This window comes from Sylvia atricapilla, chromosome 1 (assembly GCF_009819655.1).
Source record: "Sylvia atricapilla isolate bSylAtr1 chromosome 1, bSylAtr1.pri, whole genome shotgun sequence".
Classification (NCBI taxonomy): Eukaryota; Metazoa; Chordata; class Aves; order Passeriformes; family Sylviidae; genus Sylvia; species Sylvia atricapilla.
Window position 1 is genome coordinate 66,839,225 of NC_089140.1, and position 18,559 is coordinate 66,857,783.

The 18,559-nt window shown below is 43.1% G+C and overlaps 1 protein-coding gene across 7 annotated transcripts in view; it reads right to left on the minus strand.

Moving 5' to 3' along the window:
• Positions 1-18,559, minus strand: part of RREB1 (ras responsive element binding protein 1) — a 121,986-nt gene that overhangs the window by 61,413 nt on the left and 42,014 nt on the right. For 3 of the 7 annotated variants that reach the window (XM_066324911.1, XM_066324944.1, XM_066324962.1), the window contains exons 2-3: positions 3,735-3,854; positions 2,210-2,412 (exon numbers count right to left, since the gene is read on the minus strand). In XM_066324911.1, the coding sequence (XP_066181008.1) occupies positions 2,210-2,412; positions 3,735-3,854 (323 nt within the window). Of the gene's footprint in view, positions 1-2,209; positions 2,413-3,734; positions 3,855-13,005; positions 13,025-15,161; positions 15,532-16,841; positions 16,858-17,087; positions 17,187-18,559 lie in introns of those variants that run through there. The other 4 variants (XM_066324928.1, XM_066324937.1, XM_066324920.1 and 1 more) reach the window with 4 other exon arrangements.

Here is an 18,559-nt window from a genome sequence, read left to right on the forward strand (position 1 = left end):
GAGTAATTACTGGTTCACCTTGAAGCAAAGATCAGAAACACATTATAGCTCAGCCAGACCCGATTAGTATTGAATCTGGAGTTTATTATTAACTAAAACCCAAACTTTCTCCAGTGGTCAGACAGGCTACATGCTGCATACCGTAACACAGCTCAAGCAAATCCGCTGACTAACCCAATCTGGACCAAAAAACATTAGCATCACTACTGTAAGAGTACCCCCATTCACCAATTTAAAACACAGCACTCAGCTACCCCACCACAGCCACGTTGGTGAAAACACAGTTCCTGAACTGAAAGATGAAATTAGCAGCTCATTTGTCAGCTACTCTCTCTTTAGTAAGTCAATCTAGCACAACTGCTCTGCATTCAACTGATGGCAAATGCTTTTGGAGTTGTGCATTAAGTCTGTCTGTTTTCCTCCAGCCCAAAAAACACCTCTGTCACACTTTTTATTTTCTTCAAGAGCAAAGCAAATGAGAAGTTAAAATACATGCAAGCTGATGTGAGAACATGCTTATTAGACTATGGGTAGACGGCAGCCAAGATAAAGTCAGCATTATAAAGAGAACCATAGACTTTAGGACAAAGGTTCAGGGCAAAATGTTTTGCTGCCAACTCATGGGAAACAGCACTCAAACACAGAAAATCAGCTGTTATTATCCTTGAAATTATAATAAGGGGCATATTCTGACCAGAATCTGAGATCCCTGCGCTGCAACACACTAAAACAATTCAGTGCTTTCATTCTGCTACGCTGAAAGTGGAAACTCCCTGTATTAGAGCATGCTAACAAGATTGAGACCCACTTAGCATTTCACATCTCACTTCTATTTGCTCAGTAATGTAACCATTTGCCCCTCTGGCCTTAACAATCTTTCAGCCTAAAGACAAATAGGCTATTTACTATGTTTTCAATGTATTTGTTTATTTTTATGCTGTAAGAATCCTTCCTAATCCTGTCACATTTACTCTAGAGCTTCCTTTGATTCAATGCCCACCGAAATACCAGGTGGAATAAAGGTCACCAACACTAATAAACTTCCCTGAAGCCAGACCACATGGTGTACCGGTGGACAGCTGTGAAACAGCACTGCCCTGAGACTGGTCTGGACTCCAGTGCCTCACTTCACATGATGAAATCAAGGAACCAGGGAAGCCCCTAAGTGAGAACATTGTAAATAAACCTTAGAGCCAGGTGCTAGACAACAGAATCCCACAAACATAGCTGTCTGTATACTGCCCATTCCTCATTTAAAAATGCCCATTTACAGCTAATGGCTTTTAACTCCTTTCATGCTAAAAAATCCAAAACAAGTTTTAAGTCTGTCAACTGGGCAGCTACTCAACAAGCTATTAATAAACTACTATAGGAACATCACATGAGTCATGCCTCTCAATCTTTCTGGTCCCTGTTACATCTCGATTCGTTTACAAAGTCTCCGTGCTTCACCTCAAGCTCTAAAGTCAAATGACCACAGGGATCTGGGGGTTTTCTTGATATTCTGCAGCACCTTCTTTGGTGAAGCGTGGCCCAGCAGGAAAAAACCACAGATATAAATAACCACAGCTTAACTGATACAACACTCTCCTTTCACTTGTTTAGATCAATATTGCTATCAGCTGGTGCCATCAACTGGTAAATGGAATAAAACTGATAAAAGCTACATATATTTACTCTGCAAAATTCATACAAGGCATTCTGCAATAGCTCTTCAGGCTTTTATTAACAAAAAGTTAAGGGCATCTTACACGACACATATGAACTAAGCATCCTGATGGAATGTTTTATTCCACCTTTAACCACAAATCACCTGAATCTTTTGCAGGGCAGCTACACACCTCATGAATTTATGTGAATACAAGAGCCTGGAGAAAGGATGCAAGAGGACAAAATGGCAGTTCTTAGGTGACTTTTGCTGCTGCTAGGGGCATCTGCTAGACCAGCTCACCATTGCATGGCACTGGAGCTTGTGCTCAAATGTTTTATGATTCAATCCAAGCAAGTAAAGCCCTCTGATTCCCAGTTTTCTAAGTAATGGTCTGGAGAGATACCAGAAAACATACCTAGAGGAACAATGGCAGAGGCAAGAAACAAGTGCTGAGGGGAAAAAAAGCTAAACAATCAAAGAAACATACATTACATCTTATCACTTTCCAGGCGGCTGCTTGTCTCCCCTTTGCCCCTCCCTGCATTTGGGTTTATGTACCTGGTTCCTCCTGCCAATCCGATTTGGTGCAGGAGACTTTGAGGGGGACTTGACATTTTGAGAATTCCCGCCATTTTCAGCAATCTTCCCCACATTCATCACTGCTGACATCATGGCATCAATGGAGGACAAGTCTGCTCCGTCCAAACTGTTTGGTGAACTTGGTGACACCTTATAGCTGTTTAAGCCTTCCAGCTGCTTCTCTGGAATTAAAAACAAAAACACACATAGGAGTTCCTAGGCCATCTTTAAAAATCCCATGCATCCCCTGTAACTCACATCACACTCTGCTGGATGATCATGGAGCACAGGCAACAGGCCATAACAACTGGAGTTCTTATAGCAGGACAAGCTTCTCATATTGGAATAAATAGGACAAAGTGTACATTTTTCTCACAGGACATTCCCGTTTTCTTAATTTTCAACCTTAATTCAATATGGAGTGATTTACTTTACACCCTCTTGCTGTGAAATGGTATTTGTGGTACCTTGTGATCACCATGAACTAGTAGAGCAGTACTGATGAATGCACACTCTGGCAAGCACAATCATTCAAGCAGGCACGAGTTTTAAACAGGACTGCACAATTAAGGCATTAGTAACACAGTGTAGGGTACTGGGATCTCTTTTAAGCGCAGTTTAAGCCAGCTCTGTATACAGAATAAGTTAAAGTAGCAAAAATCCAACCAAAACAAAACCATGTATTGCCCATGTTGCCTCTTTTCTGCTACAGATGGCACATATGTGCTTTTGGTATACGAAGCCATACTAGTCCATGGAGAATATGTGTTACATACATGACTAATGTCACAGCTAAAGCTGTCGAGGTTCAAACCTCTCCATCACATGCTGTAAGTAGCACGGATGCTCCTATCTCAGATACCAAACTCAAAATACACCTAAAATCTCATCTCTGGCTTCTTAGCATACAGACATGTCAAACGCACAGGAAAGGCCTTCTATTTTCCTCTTTCCAAGTTTGAAAGGGAAGATGCTTTCAAATTTAACACTCCTTTCCCCTCCTCAAGAAGTCTCTCTAACAGGAACACCCTGCAAGTCTACTGCTCTGTCACCTCTGGTGGAAAGCACAGAATCTTAATGTGTGTTGTGAGAAAATCACTGCAACAGAAGAGTAAGTGAGGGTGAACAAGGAGGAACACGTTTGTCTGTGAACATTTGATCTCTGCATAATACTGTCTTTGGAACATAAGTTTGAGGATTATAAACAGGTGGTTTTTTGAGGCTAAGTTATGTGGTGCCAAGTTACTGTGAGCCAAGAAAATCTTAGTTTGGAAGCCTGCAGTGCTGGTTGAGAATTTATGTGCCTATGCTTCTGTTCAACCTATTTTATACTTTTCAAACAGATAAAAGTTAGGGATGAGAAAAGAAATATATGCACCAGTGCTTCTGATCAATGTATCTTATACTCTTCACACAATAAGGTGTATGGATGGGTGAGAAATGTCTCTACATTCTTAATCAATGCCCTAATTTATAGAGTCACCGAGCTAGTTGAACTAATTACCTTCATCTTTCTCCCCTGATTGACTGTGGCTCTCTTCTGGGTTGCTGGTCTCCTCACTTAGTGTAGTATGTACAGTTGCGTCTGGCTCTTCAGCCTCTTCTTCAGCAGCACCCTCTAGCACTACATGAGGGAGAAGGAAAAAAGAGAAAAGACAGTAAGCTTTTATGGAAGCCACTTTAGGAAAGTAAGACTACAGACCTTTATTTTTGGGGCTCTCCTGACTACCAAATAGGTCTGATGACAGAAGCACACCAGCAGTGCCAGGGCAGTCAAGCATTCACTCTCATGAGCGCCCAGGCACTGGGCTGCGAGATGCTGTTGCTTCTGCCAGTGGCAAAACCTGGGCAAACAGAGAAACCCCTATCAGCTTGGTCTGCAGCACTGAGCCAGCAAAAAACAGAAGGAGAGCAAGCTAGCCTATTGCTGACAGCAGTGACATTTGATTAAGAAGTTGGAAGAATATTCTGCATCTAGAGAATTTAGGTGATTCAATTTCATATATGCACTGGGGTTCCCTCTTCTCTTCTTGGAAGATTAGCATTTACTCCAACACATGAATTCATGGTGGCCACCTTCTTCCTTCTAGCAGTGGTGAAATTACTACAGAGGTTTCTGGGCCCATTTGGCACATTCCTCACATCCACTGCCCAAGGTTCCCACATGAGCTGAAGACATAAGTAACCACTGTATGCACCAACAGAATTCCTCCACACCCCTTTCTTGAAACCACAAACTTATCATGCTATCATCGGGGTTTAAAGAAGGGTGCCTGTTCTCTCTGGAGAATGACAGGGCAGTTAAACATAGTTTTTAAAGTGATAGGGAATGACCAACACGTAGGCAATAGGAGTTCTCTGGCCACAGCACTCATGGCTATAGACTCTGGAAAACATTATTTGTAATATGGAAAACTACTGATATGTTTATAACAGTGAAATACACCTTTATGACCTTACAAGCAAAGTGTTTATTTCATTATGGAAACAAACACACTGCAGACATTTCATCATCTCAAGATTTACAAATCCCAACCAGTAAGCTCAATACGGGTTTTTCTTTTATCAAGAGAACAGAGACAATTGCCTTCAAACCACAGTTAACAGGGTTTCTTCCTTTATAAAAAATTACATTCTCAAGGATGACATGCAGATCAGTCATGCAACACATCTTCAAATGCTGTTTGAACAGCATTTGAGAACTATATATGACTATGCTACCTCAACTGCCAACAATTTGGAGCACCCAAGAGAATAGGCAAGCAAAAAGAAAGCGCCCACCTTGTGTCACATGGTTCCTCATTTCACACCATGCCAGACAGAGCAGTGGACTCAACCTTCCTACATTTAGCTGCCATCCTTCTAAGGAGCAGCTCACAGACAATCTGGCACAGCAAGCCACTGCAGTCCAGAGACAAAACCTGGGACCTGACTAAATCCAGGCAGTGTAAGGCTCAGGAAGACATCAACCTTTTAACAAACACTGTTTTCCATCTGCACCTTCAAAACCAGAAAAGCAGACTAACCTGAACAACTCAAAATAACTTTTCTCTAATTATTTTTGTACTTCTAAGAAAATACTAGTGATCCCTGTGACACAGGGATTTCTTGCTCCAAGGTGAGGCCAAGCACCCATTCTCCTGTGTGTTTTCTCCAGCAATTATGGGAGCCATTTATTTGTTTGGCTTTATTTTGTTTTAACTGTTGTAACTGCTGTAACTTTACTGTTACTTTGTTTGCTTTAAAAAAAAAAAATTCCATCTTATTCAAGAGCAATATAATTACTTCTTTCCTCCCTGTCCCCATCTTATTTTAATGACTTATGTGGTAGCTTACTTTTGAATAGAATAAGCAACAGAATTATTTTCAAAACTGGCCTAAATCTAAAACTGCTTGCTCTATCTGCTTAGCACTACTAAAAATAAGAACGAGTTTAAACTATCTGGAGATATTTCTGTAAAAAAAGGGCTTTAGTCCTTAAAAAAAAAAACCCTAAACAAACAAAATATACAATTCCTTCCAAAATACACATATTCATTCCTCTTTCAGTCAATACCTAGCACATTAATGTCACCACTGATACATCCTGGAAAATCTATTGTGTAACTGTGAAGACTCCTGTGTTTGCCAAGGTAACTTTAAGACAGTTCAGTAGCTTCCCAGAGAACTACAGTCAGAATTCCCAGTGTTGCTTTTAGCAATACTGAAAATGGGAAATGCACAAAGAGAGCCTGCAGAACAGGCAGGCATAAACGCACATTTAAAAATCCCTACCTACTGTTTCAGAAAAATCTGCCAACTTGCTCTATTTTTTTTTTCAGGAGGAAGACTATGTATTATACTATTACACCATTTCATACTTTCTCTGAGCCAACAGTTATTTTTCTTTTCTGAATCCAAATACTTTCCTCCAAATGCAAGCAAATATGTGTAGTCAGAGATCTTGTCCTTACAATCATTTTCGGCACATTAAAAATTTCCAATTTTGAAAACAGTCTAGAGATCACAAGTGAACTTCTCCTGCATGCTTTTATTTACCTATGCATTTTCTACTCTCTTGCAAAACAAACATGCACCACTGAAACAAAAATGCACCACTGAAACAAAGACAACTGTATGAGCAGCACACACCAATTTCAGAAGCATAACTTTCTATTTGCAATAGGATATAGAAACAATAAGAATACTGGGCCAAATCACTCCTTCCTGTGGGAAAACCCGTGGCAGAGCGCCTTTAGGCAGGAACATACTGAGAGATTTCTCTTGCAGTCTTGTTTATTTTTTCTTTTTTCTTTGGGCTGGTTGGGTGGTTGTTTTGTTGTTTTTTTTTTTCCTCTTTAAAAAAACGCATCCCTGAGGATGGTGAAGTGTTGGGATTTTCTTCCACAGCACCTATAAAACTCAGGGAATCAGACAAGCAGCAACTGGAACAGATGCCCTATGCCATACTGCCTTCAGGACTGTAAACACTCCCAGCTCACACCAAATGCCCCAGCGTGGAGGTTGTGCTGACAGAGCCTCCTTCCTCCCTCTCCCCAAAAGAAAACAAAGACCTCCAGGAAAAAGGATAAACAGGAAATAAGCTGAGAAACAGTGCTGCCTCAGGTTGCATTCAACATCGGACCAAAGCCTCTAGGAAACAGGGAAGTGGTCACAAGCATTCAAGTCATCTTCTACTTTGAAGAAACCCCCCAGAGTCACATTCATCCTGTGTGAAAAGGAGGAAAAGCAGAGAGCAAGTGACTAAGCAAGAGCGCTGACAAATGGCAGGGGGGACCGGACCAAATGAGACAACACAGCCCCCTCTGCCTGGCCACACCAAGAGACCTGTCTTTTCTGCAGGAACATGTTCCTTCCACTTGATGAGGCTGCTGACAGCATGAAAGTGGGGCAACTTCCATCCCACAGAGAGCCCTGAGGGGCCTATAGCTCCTGCTTCTGACAGAGGCCCACCTCTGATGCCCCACATAACCAGCTAACGGGAGAGATACTGCAAAAGCAAAGCTTAAAAAAAAAAAAAAAAAAGGAAAAAGAAAAAACCTTGTTGCTTCCCATTCAGTCTGTACAGGAAGACACTTGCTAGACCTATTTCCTCCTTTGAGCTAAAGTGTGACTCCACTGTATGTTAAAGCTGAGCCCATCAACAGTTACTCCCCCCACTTTGCTTATGTGTATTTATTTGGGTTTGTTTGTTTGTTTGTTTTAAAACCACTCTAAACAGCTACGGCTGTTTCTCCTTCTGGTGAAGAGCATCACGGATGAAGCAAAAAGGAGAACACAGGCCACAGGAGAAGGAAGAAGAAAGGAGAAAAAATGATGAGTCTTCAGAGTCACAGTCACTTGACTTGCAACTGAGACACAGCTACCCAAGCACAGAGCAGCATGTCCCAGCCCCTGGGAGCTGGTACAAAGTCTCTCTTCCAGATTGCTCCACTGTCTTTGCACATGAGCTCTCCCTTTGGAATAGATAGGAAGAAACGCACAATACAGGCAAGAAGGGGGAAAACCTGGTACACATAGCACAAAGCTGCTTATTGTTCTGCCTTCCGAAAAAAATCCACATTAACGTTAAAAGTAGAAGCCATGCACTAATTGGGCCAGGGAAAGATTAACACTCTTGGCCAAATAGTTTTATTGGTTTCATTAAACATACTGTAGTATTTAGTACAGAACACAGTGGGGGAGAAGAAACAGGGAAAAGAAATGACAGGTTCAGGAATGTGCAACCCCCCCCACGCCTTTCACACCAATTTTTCCCATGAGGTCCAAACAGGAATCCTGAGCCTTCTTCGTCATTTCCATCTTAGCAACACTAGCAGCTTAGTCAAGGCTTTCCCACTGGTTTTTTTTTCTAAGTGGCACAAAAAAACCCCAAGGATCATTTAAATGAAGGCCAGACCTGCTAGTATACAAATTTAGACAAGAACAGAACTTCAAAGAGAGATATCGCATTTGAATAAACAAAGTTTACTGTTTATCCTTGAGATTATAATACCTAAGAATCGCTACAGTGCGCTCCAAACTGCTTCTGATGCACTGGTCTCCTACTAAGCTTCTACACAGAGGAGTGGACAGAGCACAAGGCAATGTTCCCAAGCACAAATGGTCACTCCCACCCCAAAAGAGATGTGCACTATCACCCGCACTACCTTTTGAACATAACTTTCCATCAAAGCTGGCAGGAAGGAAAAAGGGTGAAAAGGCATCGTGTGGGAAGAAAAAAGGGTTAACACTATTCAAAGCACTGCCTCAAGGCAAAGGAAACCAAATGAACAAAGTTTTCCCAACTGACCTTTTTTAATACCAAGTCTGCCCTTGCTACTGAAATGTTGGTGCTGACTCCGCACCACAGCAGTAGAAAATTACACCGGGAGCGTCACCACTGCTGGAGGAGCAGTACAGAGCAGCTCATGGGGAAAGGAAGACAAGCACAGAAAGAAAGAGAGTGGCATGGGAGTATCTGGTGGCTGCTCTTTCACTTAACAATAAAAACTAAGAATGCCACCCCAAAGCTTTTGAACTTGCACCTGTAAGTAACATTTTCCTCTACAAAGAAACCAAAATCAAGCACAAAAACAAAAGGAGTAACATCTATTGAAGGGTACTCCCTGAGCATCAAAGAAGACAGACTCTTCTCCTTCTGTGAACCCTCTGAGCCCTTAGTGAAACAGTCATTTTACCTGTGTTAGTGCAGGTATAATACTTTGCCTCTTGAAATAACTCTGTGAGTCTACAACATCCATAGGTCTAACTTGTACATGGACACATACACCCAGACATGGAATAAACAAGTGAACCACATGCTCATGGACATGCCTTAAAACTGAGTTATGGAGGATCTTCTGGAAGGAGTGGGACAGGGTAAGAAGAGCTAAACAAGAACAAGATGATCCCTGTATTTCCAGACTATTTTGCATGCTTTTACTATAACATCTAACAGGCTGAATTTTAAATATTCAAACATATTTACTCCTCCTGTTTTATTTCCTTGCAAGCACGATGGGATACATGTGCGCATTTAGTTTTTATGTAGCTTTTAAAAATCCCTTTTTGGTGACTTATGGACTATTAATGCTCCTCAGGACTTTGGCTCAGATGACCACAAGCTTCTCTCATTAAACCGTACCATAATTTGAACTTAGCGAATGCCTTTAGTGAAAACTCTGAATCACCATGATACTCTGGCATTACATGGGTGCAATACGCTGAAAACAAGGAAGTTGTACTAATGTAACAATGAGACACAATACGGACAAACCAGGAGTTTCCTGGGTGAAATTCACCCTTATAGTCCAACTGGTTTACAGCAATGCACACAGCTACTGAGTAGCCTTAATACAGAATGAATTCATGCCCATCCTCTTGGCCCTGTGCTCTATTTGCTCACTTGAAGAGGGAGGCCATGTTTGCACCTTTTGCAAGTGCTGTGTGCTGTGGGAACAGCCCTCACGCAGGAGCCTGTGGTCGCGCTCAGCCAGAAAAGAGAACTCAGGCAAAAGCTGCTCCAGCCCCAAGAGCGAAAGCGAAACCTGACAGCCCCCTGGCTCCCAACAGGAAAGCCCAGCACATTTGGTAATCACCTCACAGAGTTTGATCTGAGCCTGCACTGAGTTCCTGACCAGCACTGCCCTTTCTGGGAATGGCAGTGCCACACAGAACACACAACACTGCAAGAACTGCAATAATGTATGGCTGCATTTAAGATCAGCAGCTGCTGATGAATTTTGAGACTTTCCTAATACCTTAGCATTCTCTCCCCTGACCAAAGACATATCTGTGAGCTGCTCCTCATACAAGTTTGTATCAGCTTGTTGGTGAGTACCTGGCCATCCAGGAAGCCTTTGTCACAAAACTGCAGTTAGCTTCAAGAGCTTGCTCAAGCAAAAAGGATACTGAGATTCGAAGAGAGCTTAACAAACCTGGGACTGTCAACACCACATTCAGGCAACAAAATAAAATCAGGGCAACAGGAGAATAAAACAAGTAAAACAAGTGGCTCTAAGCAGGTATCTGTTCATTCCTTCCCATGCTGACAACTGCAAACATCCCTCCATCCCCATCCATGCCTCCCTGCATAGCTGTGAGGAGGCCAGTGGGAAGGGAGTCTGGCCTCCCCCAGTCACTGGGAATCACGGCAACACAGGGGAAACACGGAACAAGACAGGCCTTGGGCTTTACCCAGCACATCCCCTCCCCTGCGCCCTCCCCACTGGCTGAGGAAGGACACAAAAGCAATACTGTCTGTCCTTATAAGCTCTGCTTTGCATGTGTTCGGGGAGTGGGGACAGCTGTGCGGACGGCTCACAGAGTTCCAGGAAGTCGATGTGTTTCTTGGCTTTAACTCCGGTTTATTTGCCTTAGATGAAGTGGCGACCCGAGAAAGTCCCTTCGCGTCTCCCCTGGGCTGGCACTGGCTGCAGCAGGGCAGCACTCCTTGGGACATGGCCCGGGACCTCTCCCCACGCTATCAATCTTCCCTAGTCCGGTTGCTGCATCTCTCACTTAGGCCAGTGCTGGCTTACATCCCACTGGGCAAGGGGACAGCCTTGGAATATGGTGTGGGAGAGGGTGGGAGTCCAGAGCAGAGACAGAGACTGCAGGGAGTGGGCCCTGAAGACAGGATGGAAGTACCTTGCCAAGGCAGGACAGGTCAGGCAAGTGGCATCACACTGCCTGCCAAAATCCCTGCCCACACGCCCCAAAGGAGCCCAGGATGAGGCAAGAGAGCACAGGAGCAGGGGGAAGCTGAAGCAAGGACCAGTGGGCAACCTCACCGTGCATGTCTCCATTCCCACCAGGCTGAGGAAAGAGAGATGCACCTGGCTGAAGGGAGCCCCAGCAATCCTGGGGAAGCACAGCCCTGGGAAACAAAACCTTACCCCTGCTGCTGCTGCCATCTCAGACAAGCAAGAGGAGATGAAGGATTGCAAAAACGAGGAAACAATCAAAATGTAGCTTTGTGTGCTTGTTGCCTGGGGTTTTTTTTTCATTTTCACATTGCCCTGACAAACCCATTTGACTAAAACCCCTGGAGAGACGTGAGGACAAACTATAGGTTAATGTCCCATCACCTGTGTGCCTAAGAAAGCACTGCGCTGAGGGAACGAGATACTTGTCTGAGAGCCCAATGGGTGAGCTAGACGGAAAACATTTCTGAGTAACGGAGAAGAAGAGAGACCTCCCCTTCAAATACTCCAAGTCACAGCACCCCTCAGCTCTGGCTGAGGAAAGGCTGCAGGCACGCGGGGCGGGCGAAGCAGGACGCCGGGCTCAGCTGGGTAGCTGTGACAGAGATGCTGACATCCTCGACAATATATGGCCAGTCTAAACCACGGGATATCTTGTCCTTTTAAGGTGGGCCAAGAGTAAGCATCTGTGCAGCAGCAGCAGCACAGCCCCAGCCTGCCATCAATAGCCCCTGGTGTCACTGAAAAAGCAGGGGCTCCTGTGCCATACCAAATGGCTGTGCAGATGCCTGGGCACCCACCCCGAGAGGAGACAATCCGTCTGGTTGTTCCTCTGCACAGCATCACGGAAACAAGGAGGCACATTAGTAACAAGAGGAAGAAAGCCACAAAACCATGCGGCCGGGCTGCTCCCTGGCAATTGGTGCCTGCAGCTGTTGGGAAGGGAGGCGGGGAGGGAGGGAGGGAGGGAGGGAAGGAGGGCCCGTCCCTGTCCCCGTCTCTGTCCCTCACCCTGATGGCCAGCCAAGGGCAGCTTCGGAGCCAGCATTCGAGGTGAAGGTTTAAAGCAAATCTCTGGAGGGAGAAACATTTCACCCCCTCACACTCGCTCTTCACATGTAGCCAGAGCTGCATGTGTGTGCAGGATGGGCTCAGCAGGGATTACAGAGGCAGGATGAATCACACCGAGGAAGATACAGAAAAATCTCCTGTGCTAGTGCCCTGCTTCTTGTGCAGTGCTCTGGCTGCAATTCTGTTCCCCCAAGATGAGTATGTGCAGAGTTTCAGAGAACTGAATGCACAGGCAATTTTAACACAAATCATTCTGAAAATAGGATAAGCTAGACCAGGAAAAAAACTCCTCTTGGAGTAGCTATGTCCCACATGGTGCTTCACCACTCTAACTGCATCCATATGCTAGCAAACACAGGCAAGCCCAAGGGGGAGAGCACCAGTTTGCTTATGGCAGAGCTCCCAACTCATCCTTTGCAGCCCAACCACACTGTCTTTGCAGGAGATGCCAGCGCACTCTCTGCTTGGAGCACTGTACCAGGTAGCTTGCCAAAACATTTTATGCTTCACAAGATAACACAGCAAAATGAGAAAAGAAAAAATAGAAATTACAGGGATTTAAACCCATTTCCTGGTGGTAGTGTTGTCAACCATCAAGATTTTATCATGAGCCTGATGGTAAAATCTGATGGTGCTACATTACTGCACAAAATCTCTGATTTTTTAAAGTCAAAATTCCATTTTTTTGACTTCTGGAAAAAGGACAGACACATGACATGCTCGGCAAAATACAAAAAGCAAACTGAAGAGACTAATTTTAAAGCCTCGAGCTTTTAAGGAGAACCACGATCTCAAATGTTCAACCTGTAATTTTTTAACATACAGGGATAGCAACACAGTGTCCCTTCTCTACACAGTACATTTTGTACTCTGGAACATACACCTTCCAAAACTAAAATGACTTTTTTAAAGAGAGAAAAGAATTGCAATATCTCAGCACGTTTCTAACATTTTATTTGAAAGCCAACACAGCTGCACTTTAATGTTACTTAAAGATGGAAACCTACATTGAATTACCAAACTTTTTTTAAGTGGAAAGACATTCAACATGCAAATATTTTGCAAATAGAATGATTCAAGAGTTTGAAGCTCTTCTCACTGCTCATTTCCAGGGAGCATGACTTGCTGACAGGATTAACTATTGCCAGGCTCACGAAGCTGGGAGACAGCTGCCACATGGCAGCCATTTATTACAAAGCTCCACTCCTCTTAAGTTAGGAAAGAGGCAGACTGTTTCATCTGTGTTATCAGCAGGGTTCCTCTGCCCCACAGGCTTTAGTGACTAGGCTTTTTCTAAACAAACACCTCCTTTTCTCCCTGCACCTTGTTAACATCGTATCTTTCTGTATTCTGTTTCTGGTCAGCACAGAAACTATTTCCCCTATCACATCCTCCAAACAACAACAACAACAAGATATCAAATATAATAAACACTTTTAAAATATTATTGGATATTTAAAAAATATTAAATTGGATCATTAAATAGACCATCCAATTTAATACTTCAAAAAGTTCAGAAACACAAATCATATCCTTACCCCCTTCCCCCTGAAACAGATTTTTAAATTAGGGAGTTTTAGCTTGAGATTTTCAGAGGGGAAGCACAGGCCACAGGGAAGGGAAAGAGAGAGAGAGAGAGAGATGCTTGAGCAAAGAGACTCAGAAGCATGCTGGACAGCCCCCCCTCTCCCATCCACCCTAGGAAGCATTTGTAATGTCAGCCTCCAACTGCAATATCCCAAAGGCCTACACAGCTTTTTCATCAGCAAGACAACTGGTAGCACTCCTTCTGAGCTTGTATCTATCTCCACACCAAGCAGACTCTGCAGGCCCACAAGACAAAGCCAACATCTGCCCCCGACCATAAGAGGCACAAGCAGATCTCAAGTCAACCAACTCCTACAGTGTGCTAAGGACCAGAAACAGAGATAAACCAACTACATAATCTCCATGTGGTATTAAGCAGAGACAACCATCAGTTGACATTCTCCTGATATTGTGAGCCAGAGTTAAAAGATACAAACTAGCTGTTTTAATTTTACCAGGGGTTATTGTAGATATGTATTTTGCCACAGATGCCAAAGTACCAAAGATCACTCAGACTAAGGTTTATTGCTTCCTCCAGGTGAAGGAGAAATCCAGCCTTCAGAAAATAGCTCTCTCTCACCACCTATGAACGAGGTGCCACAAGTTTTGTGAGCACACCCACTGGCTCAGACCACCTGGCCAATAGCCTTTGGGTTTGTTTGCAGAGCTCTAAATTCTGAAATACAAAGTTTCTTCCTTGGTTTAGGTTAGGCAAATTAATGACAGCAAGAGACAGTGCTGGCAAGCCTCTCCAAGTTCAGATCTGCACAGGAAAGCCACTTGGAAAATTTTAAACAGCCGAGCTACTTGCCAGTGGTACTCTTCAGTAAAAGTTCTCTTTCTATTCTGAAGTACACACAGTGCAAGTAACCTGTGGGAGGTCCTTCCAGCACACTGACAAAATGAAGCAGCATCTGTTCATTTTCATAAACTGCAACATGAATGCAAAGAAAAGGCATAGTTATCTTGTTCATCAATTTCTTATGGAATTCAGAAGCCCCTCTGCTTTATCAGACAGTACAAGAAGCCTTCTCAGGAACAATGTATCTCTATCTGACCTGAAAAAATATGTATTTTCAAAACAAGAACTGCATACACACACACACAAATCCCCCTTCATCCACAACCATATCCAGCTGCTGACCTTCTGAGTTCCTTGTAGCATAGTCTATGCTCTGGGACTTTAAAAGCCTAGCAGGCATTTCTAAAGGATTTCACAAAGTACACAGGCCTGGCCTTGTAAAAGCTCATGAGGAATCCACGGAGGTCATCGTGCAGCTTAGACAGTCTGCAAACAGCATAATCCACGTGCTGGTGAGGTAAGAAATGACCAAAGTCGGGCGGATAGGCCTGAAGACTTCTGCAGGGAATGTTTCCTCCAACAATGCTGTAAACCCTGGAGGAAATGCCTGCTGATCTTCAAAGCCCTTCAGTAGGAACAGCCTCAAGTTTCCTGAACATGAGCACTCTGGTTGCAAGGCCACAATCCTCTTAGGCATACAGAGAAAAATATAAAAACAAAGGAAACAGAAAAAAAAATTAAAATTCACTAAGGTTAATAACTGCAAATAACCAGCAAGACTGACCCTCTACTTTGGAACGAGCTGTCGGATCCATCCAGCAAAGTTTTGATGCTCCTCGGCACAACAGCCACACGGATCAAGCAGCAGCTTTACAATCTCTGCAGCTTTCCTTTTCTATTCCAGGCAGTCCTCCACACGTGTAGACTCCTGGACAGCAATAGCCAGTTGTTCGGACTACGAGGGGATGCTACAGCTGTGGCTGCACAAGGTGTCCACCGTAACTATACCAAGGCCACTGCAGTGTGCTGCACTGCCAGCAGAATTTTAGGTACAGCCTTCAGTTGCCTGACGGGTTTCACAGGCGACCATGAGTAAAGGGGAGTCTGGACACCTGCACACTGCAAAGAATTGCAGGAAGTTTATTTCAGGAACGCTGGGGAAAAAAAAAAAACAAAACAAAAAACAGACAAAATTGTGAACAGGTTTCTTCAGTAAGTGAAGTTTCAAGTTGCTATTCTTCCAGCCAAAAACGTCTGCTGCTAGTCCAAAACCACCCTCTCCTTCCAAAAAACCAATTCCACTGCTAGCGCTTCACGCATTTCCATGAAACAGATGACACAAACAATTCTTGAAACAATTCACATATGAAAAGGGAAATTAATTTCCTTCTGCTGACTCCATTGATACATATTTAACAAAAATATTAGCCTGAAACAAACTCTTATGAACTGTGTATAGGTTCAACCCAAATTCTGGGTAAAGTAGTAGCTGCAAATAGAGAAAAAGGAACAACAGGAACAAACAGTGATCAAGTGGCCTGTGCACCCAACCCAATTTCTGCAGGAGGACAGCAAGAGTTTGCCAGTGGAAACCTGAGAAATCACTTTCATACATGCACACACAGCGAAGCAACATTGAAATATCATAATCAGACCTACGATACTGAAAGCCACACTTCTTTTGAGGAGTGATGCTTCCACATTTACATTTTCTCAGACATATAAACATACACACCCACACAGCCACCTTCTTTTAATTCTAAGCATGAAATCACCTTGCTTTAAAGTTTTAAGCTAGTACACACTATAACATACACATAACATAGTACATACTATATAACTATTACATAATACACACTACATAATAATTTTATTTACATCAATCTCGCTAAGGTCACTTAGAATATACTCTACAACCAAAAGTGAAGAAAATCTTATGTATTTTAAAAGAACCACAAAAGAAAAAAACGTCTGATATTATTCATCAATTACGTTACAGCTCTTTCAAGGAACAAACTGTTATATCTACCCAACTGACTGATTCAATTCTCCAAATTTCACACAAAAAATGTGCTCATTCAGAGCAAAAGTAAAGGACAAAGAAACCTCAACACAACACAAGAATGCATATTTTCACTCAGATGCTAAATTGCAGGAGCTGTTTTCCACTTCCAGTTCAAAGATTGTTGTTTTGTAGTAAGCTTTATATGCCTCATGGCACGCAACCATTCGATATAAAGATACAAGAGAAGAATTCAGGCAATCAGTAGATATCTCAACCAGTACAGCAGACAAGCATGTCTTATGAATGAGTTCAAACAGGAAACTGAAAGGAGAAGGCAAGCAAAACCACCAGTTAAATGAATTAGCTTTTACTGTAAGGCGAAAAACTTTTAATCTACCCACTCATTTCACACATGGTAACGTAGAACTATCATTCTACCAAAAATTAGAAGAGAGTCACCACCAGATTTGTTTCACTCATTACTTCATGTAAACTTCAAATGGGGTTTGTGAAGTTAGAAGACTTTGCCATCCCTATCTACTAACAGCTGAAGACAGAAACTGGCCCTTTCCTTATCTGCTGGAGTCTGGCATGCCAGACCTATGAAGGTAGGCACTTTCATAAACAGAAACATGTTCAGCATTTTCACACCAAACTTGAAACACTATTCAATACAAATCTGACATAAAAAATATGAGACCTTACATGTTCAAAAGATTCTCAGTAAATACACCCCTTTAAATTTCCTAAAATCTCCAAACATGGACAATTTCTGAAGTAAAGAGCTCTTGAAAATAGCAGTAGGAAAGATCCCTGAAGGGTGGGGTAATTGGGAGGGTTATCACACCTCTGGGGGAAGTCACAGGCTCTATCTTGGCAGTGTTTCATCCCTTCATATACCCAGGGGACTGATTAGTTCATGATAAGCAATTAGGCACCCTAGGGAGGACGGTTAACCGTCTCACCAAAACAAAAAGACTCCACAAATGTAAGTTTCATTAGATTAAAGAAACACTATCTGCGGAACAGCAAATTTGCGTTTATTCCCTTCTACTGGAACTTGCAAGTACTACATTTTGCCTACATATGGCGCACACAGATCTCAGAAATCCCAAATTTGAGCACGTACTTGCTGCTAAATTGGTAACAAATGCTCTGAAGCATTTCTTTCCCAAGACACTAGTGCTGTGATGCAGGAGAAAAGGAGGAGGGACAGAGGGGAGGAATACAGTAAATACTGATTAGAAGACTTGAACTAGCAATCTCATTTATTTCAATTCTCTTCTTCATTGTTAAAATAGTCCCTAACCAAGCACTAGATGCAGAAAGTGGGACCGGGAACATTCAATATATGGCTGAATGCTGACTGAATTCTAGACTGAGACCCCCAGTCAGCAGCAGATCCACCATTACGTGCCTTGCTCTTAAAAAAAAAAAAGTTCTGGGAAGCTCCTGCCTGCTGTGGGGCTTGTGGTGAGGCATCTACACATATCACAGTCCTACCCATGTTCAATCTTTATCTCTTTTGCCTGCCAGCTGATGTAAAAGCTCCAATACACCCCGATGATGCTGTTCTTGACTTACATCAGTTTCAGTGTATTTCAAAGTACTTCGATGGCTTAAAATATGAAGGAATGCTTTTCAATAAGACGACCCCCTGTCCTTTTCTGTTCTTTTATCTCTTTTTAACAGTTTGCCATCCAGTGATAGGAGGGAACTTCAGCTGCATAGCCTGAGCTTTTATCTTCTGCTGACCATGCAACAACACAAAGCTCCGTGCTGGATTTCCTGCTGCTTGCCGAAAGGGGCTGTTCAGCTTGTTTAAATATTACTTGCCTTGGGAGCCTTGGAGTTTTGCCCAAGCACTGTACTGTATCTTCCCAGCATCCATTTCAGCATGTACTTTAAAGGTCTTCAGGTTCCATGTACTATGCTCCCTCTGCTACGGGAGGAGCCTCATGACTTCAGAAAAGAAAAGAACCCCCATTCAGCTCCTCCCTCTCTCCCAATTTTCTCCACTAATCCCTCATTCCATTACACAGGTAACAGAAGTCTCTGTTCATCTCAAAAGCATGCAAACACATTTAGTCCCATAAACTGAACTAACTGCAACCAAGGTAAAAGACATTTTGGTACAAAAGGCTACAGCTAGGAGGAAATCAGATGTCTCATATCCT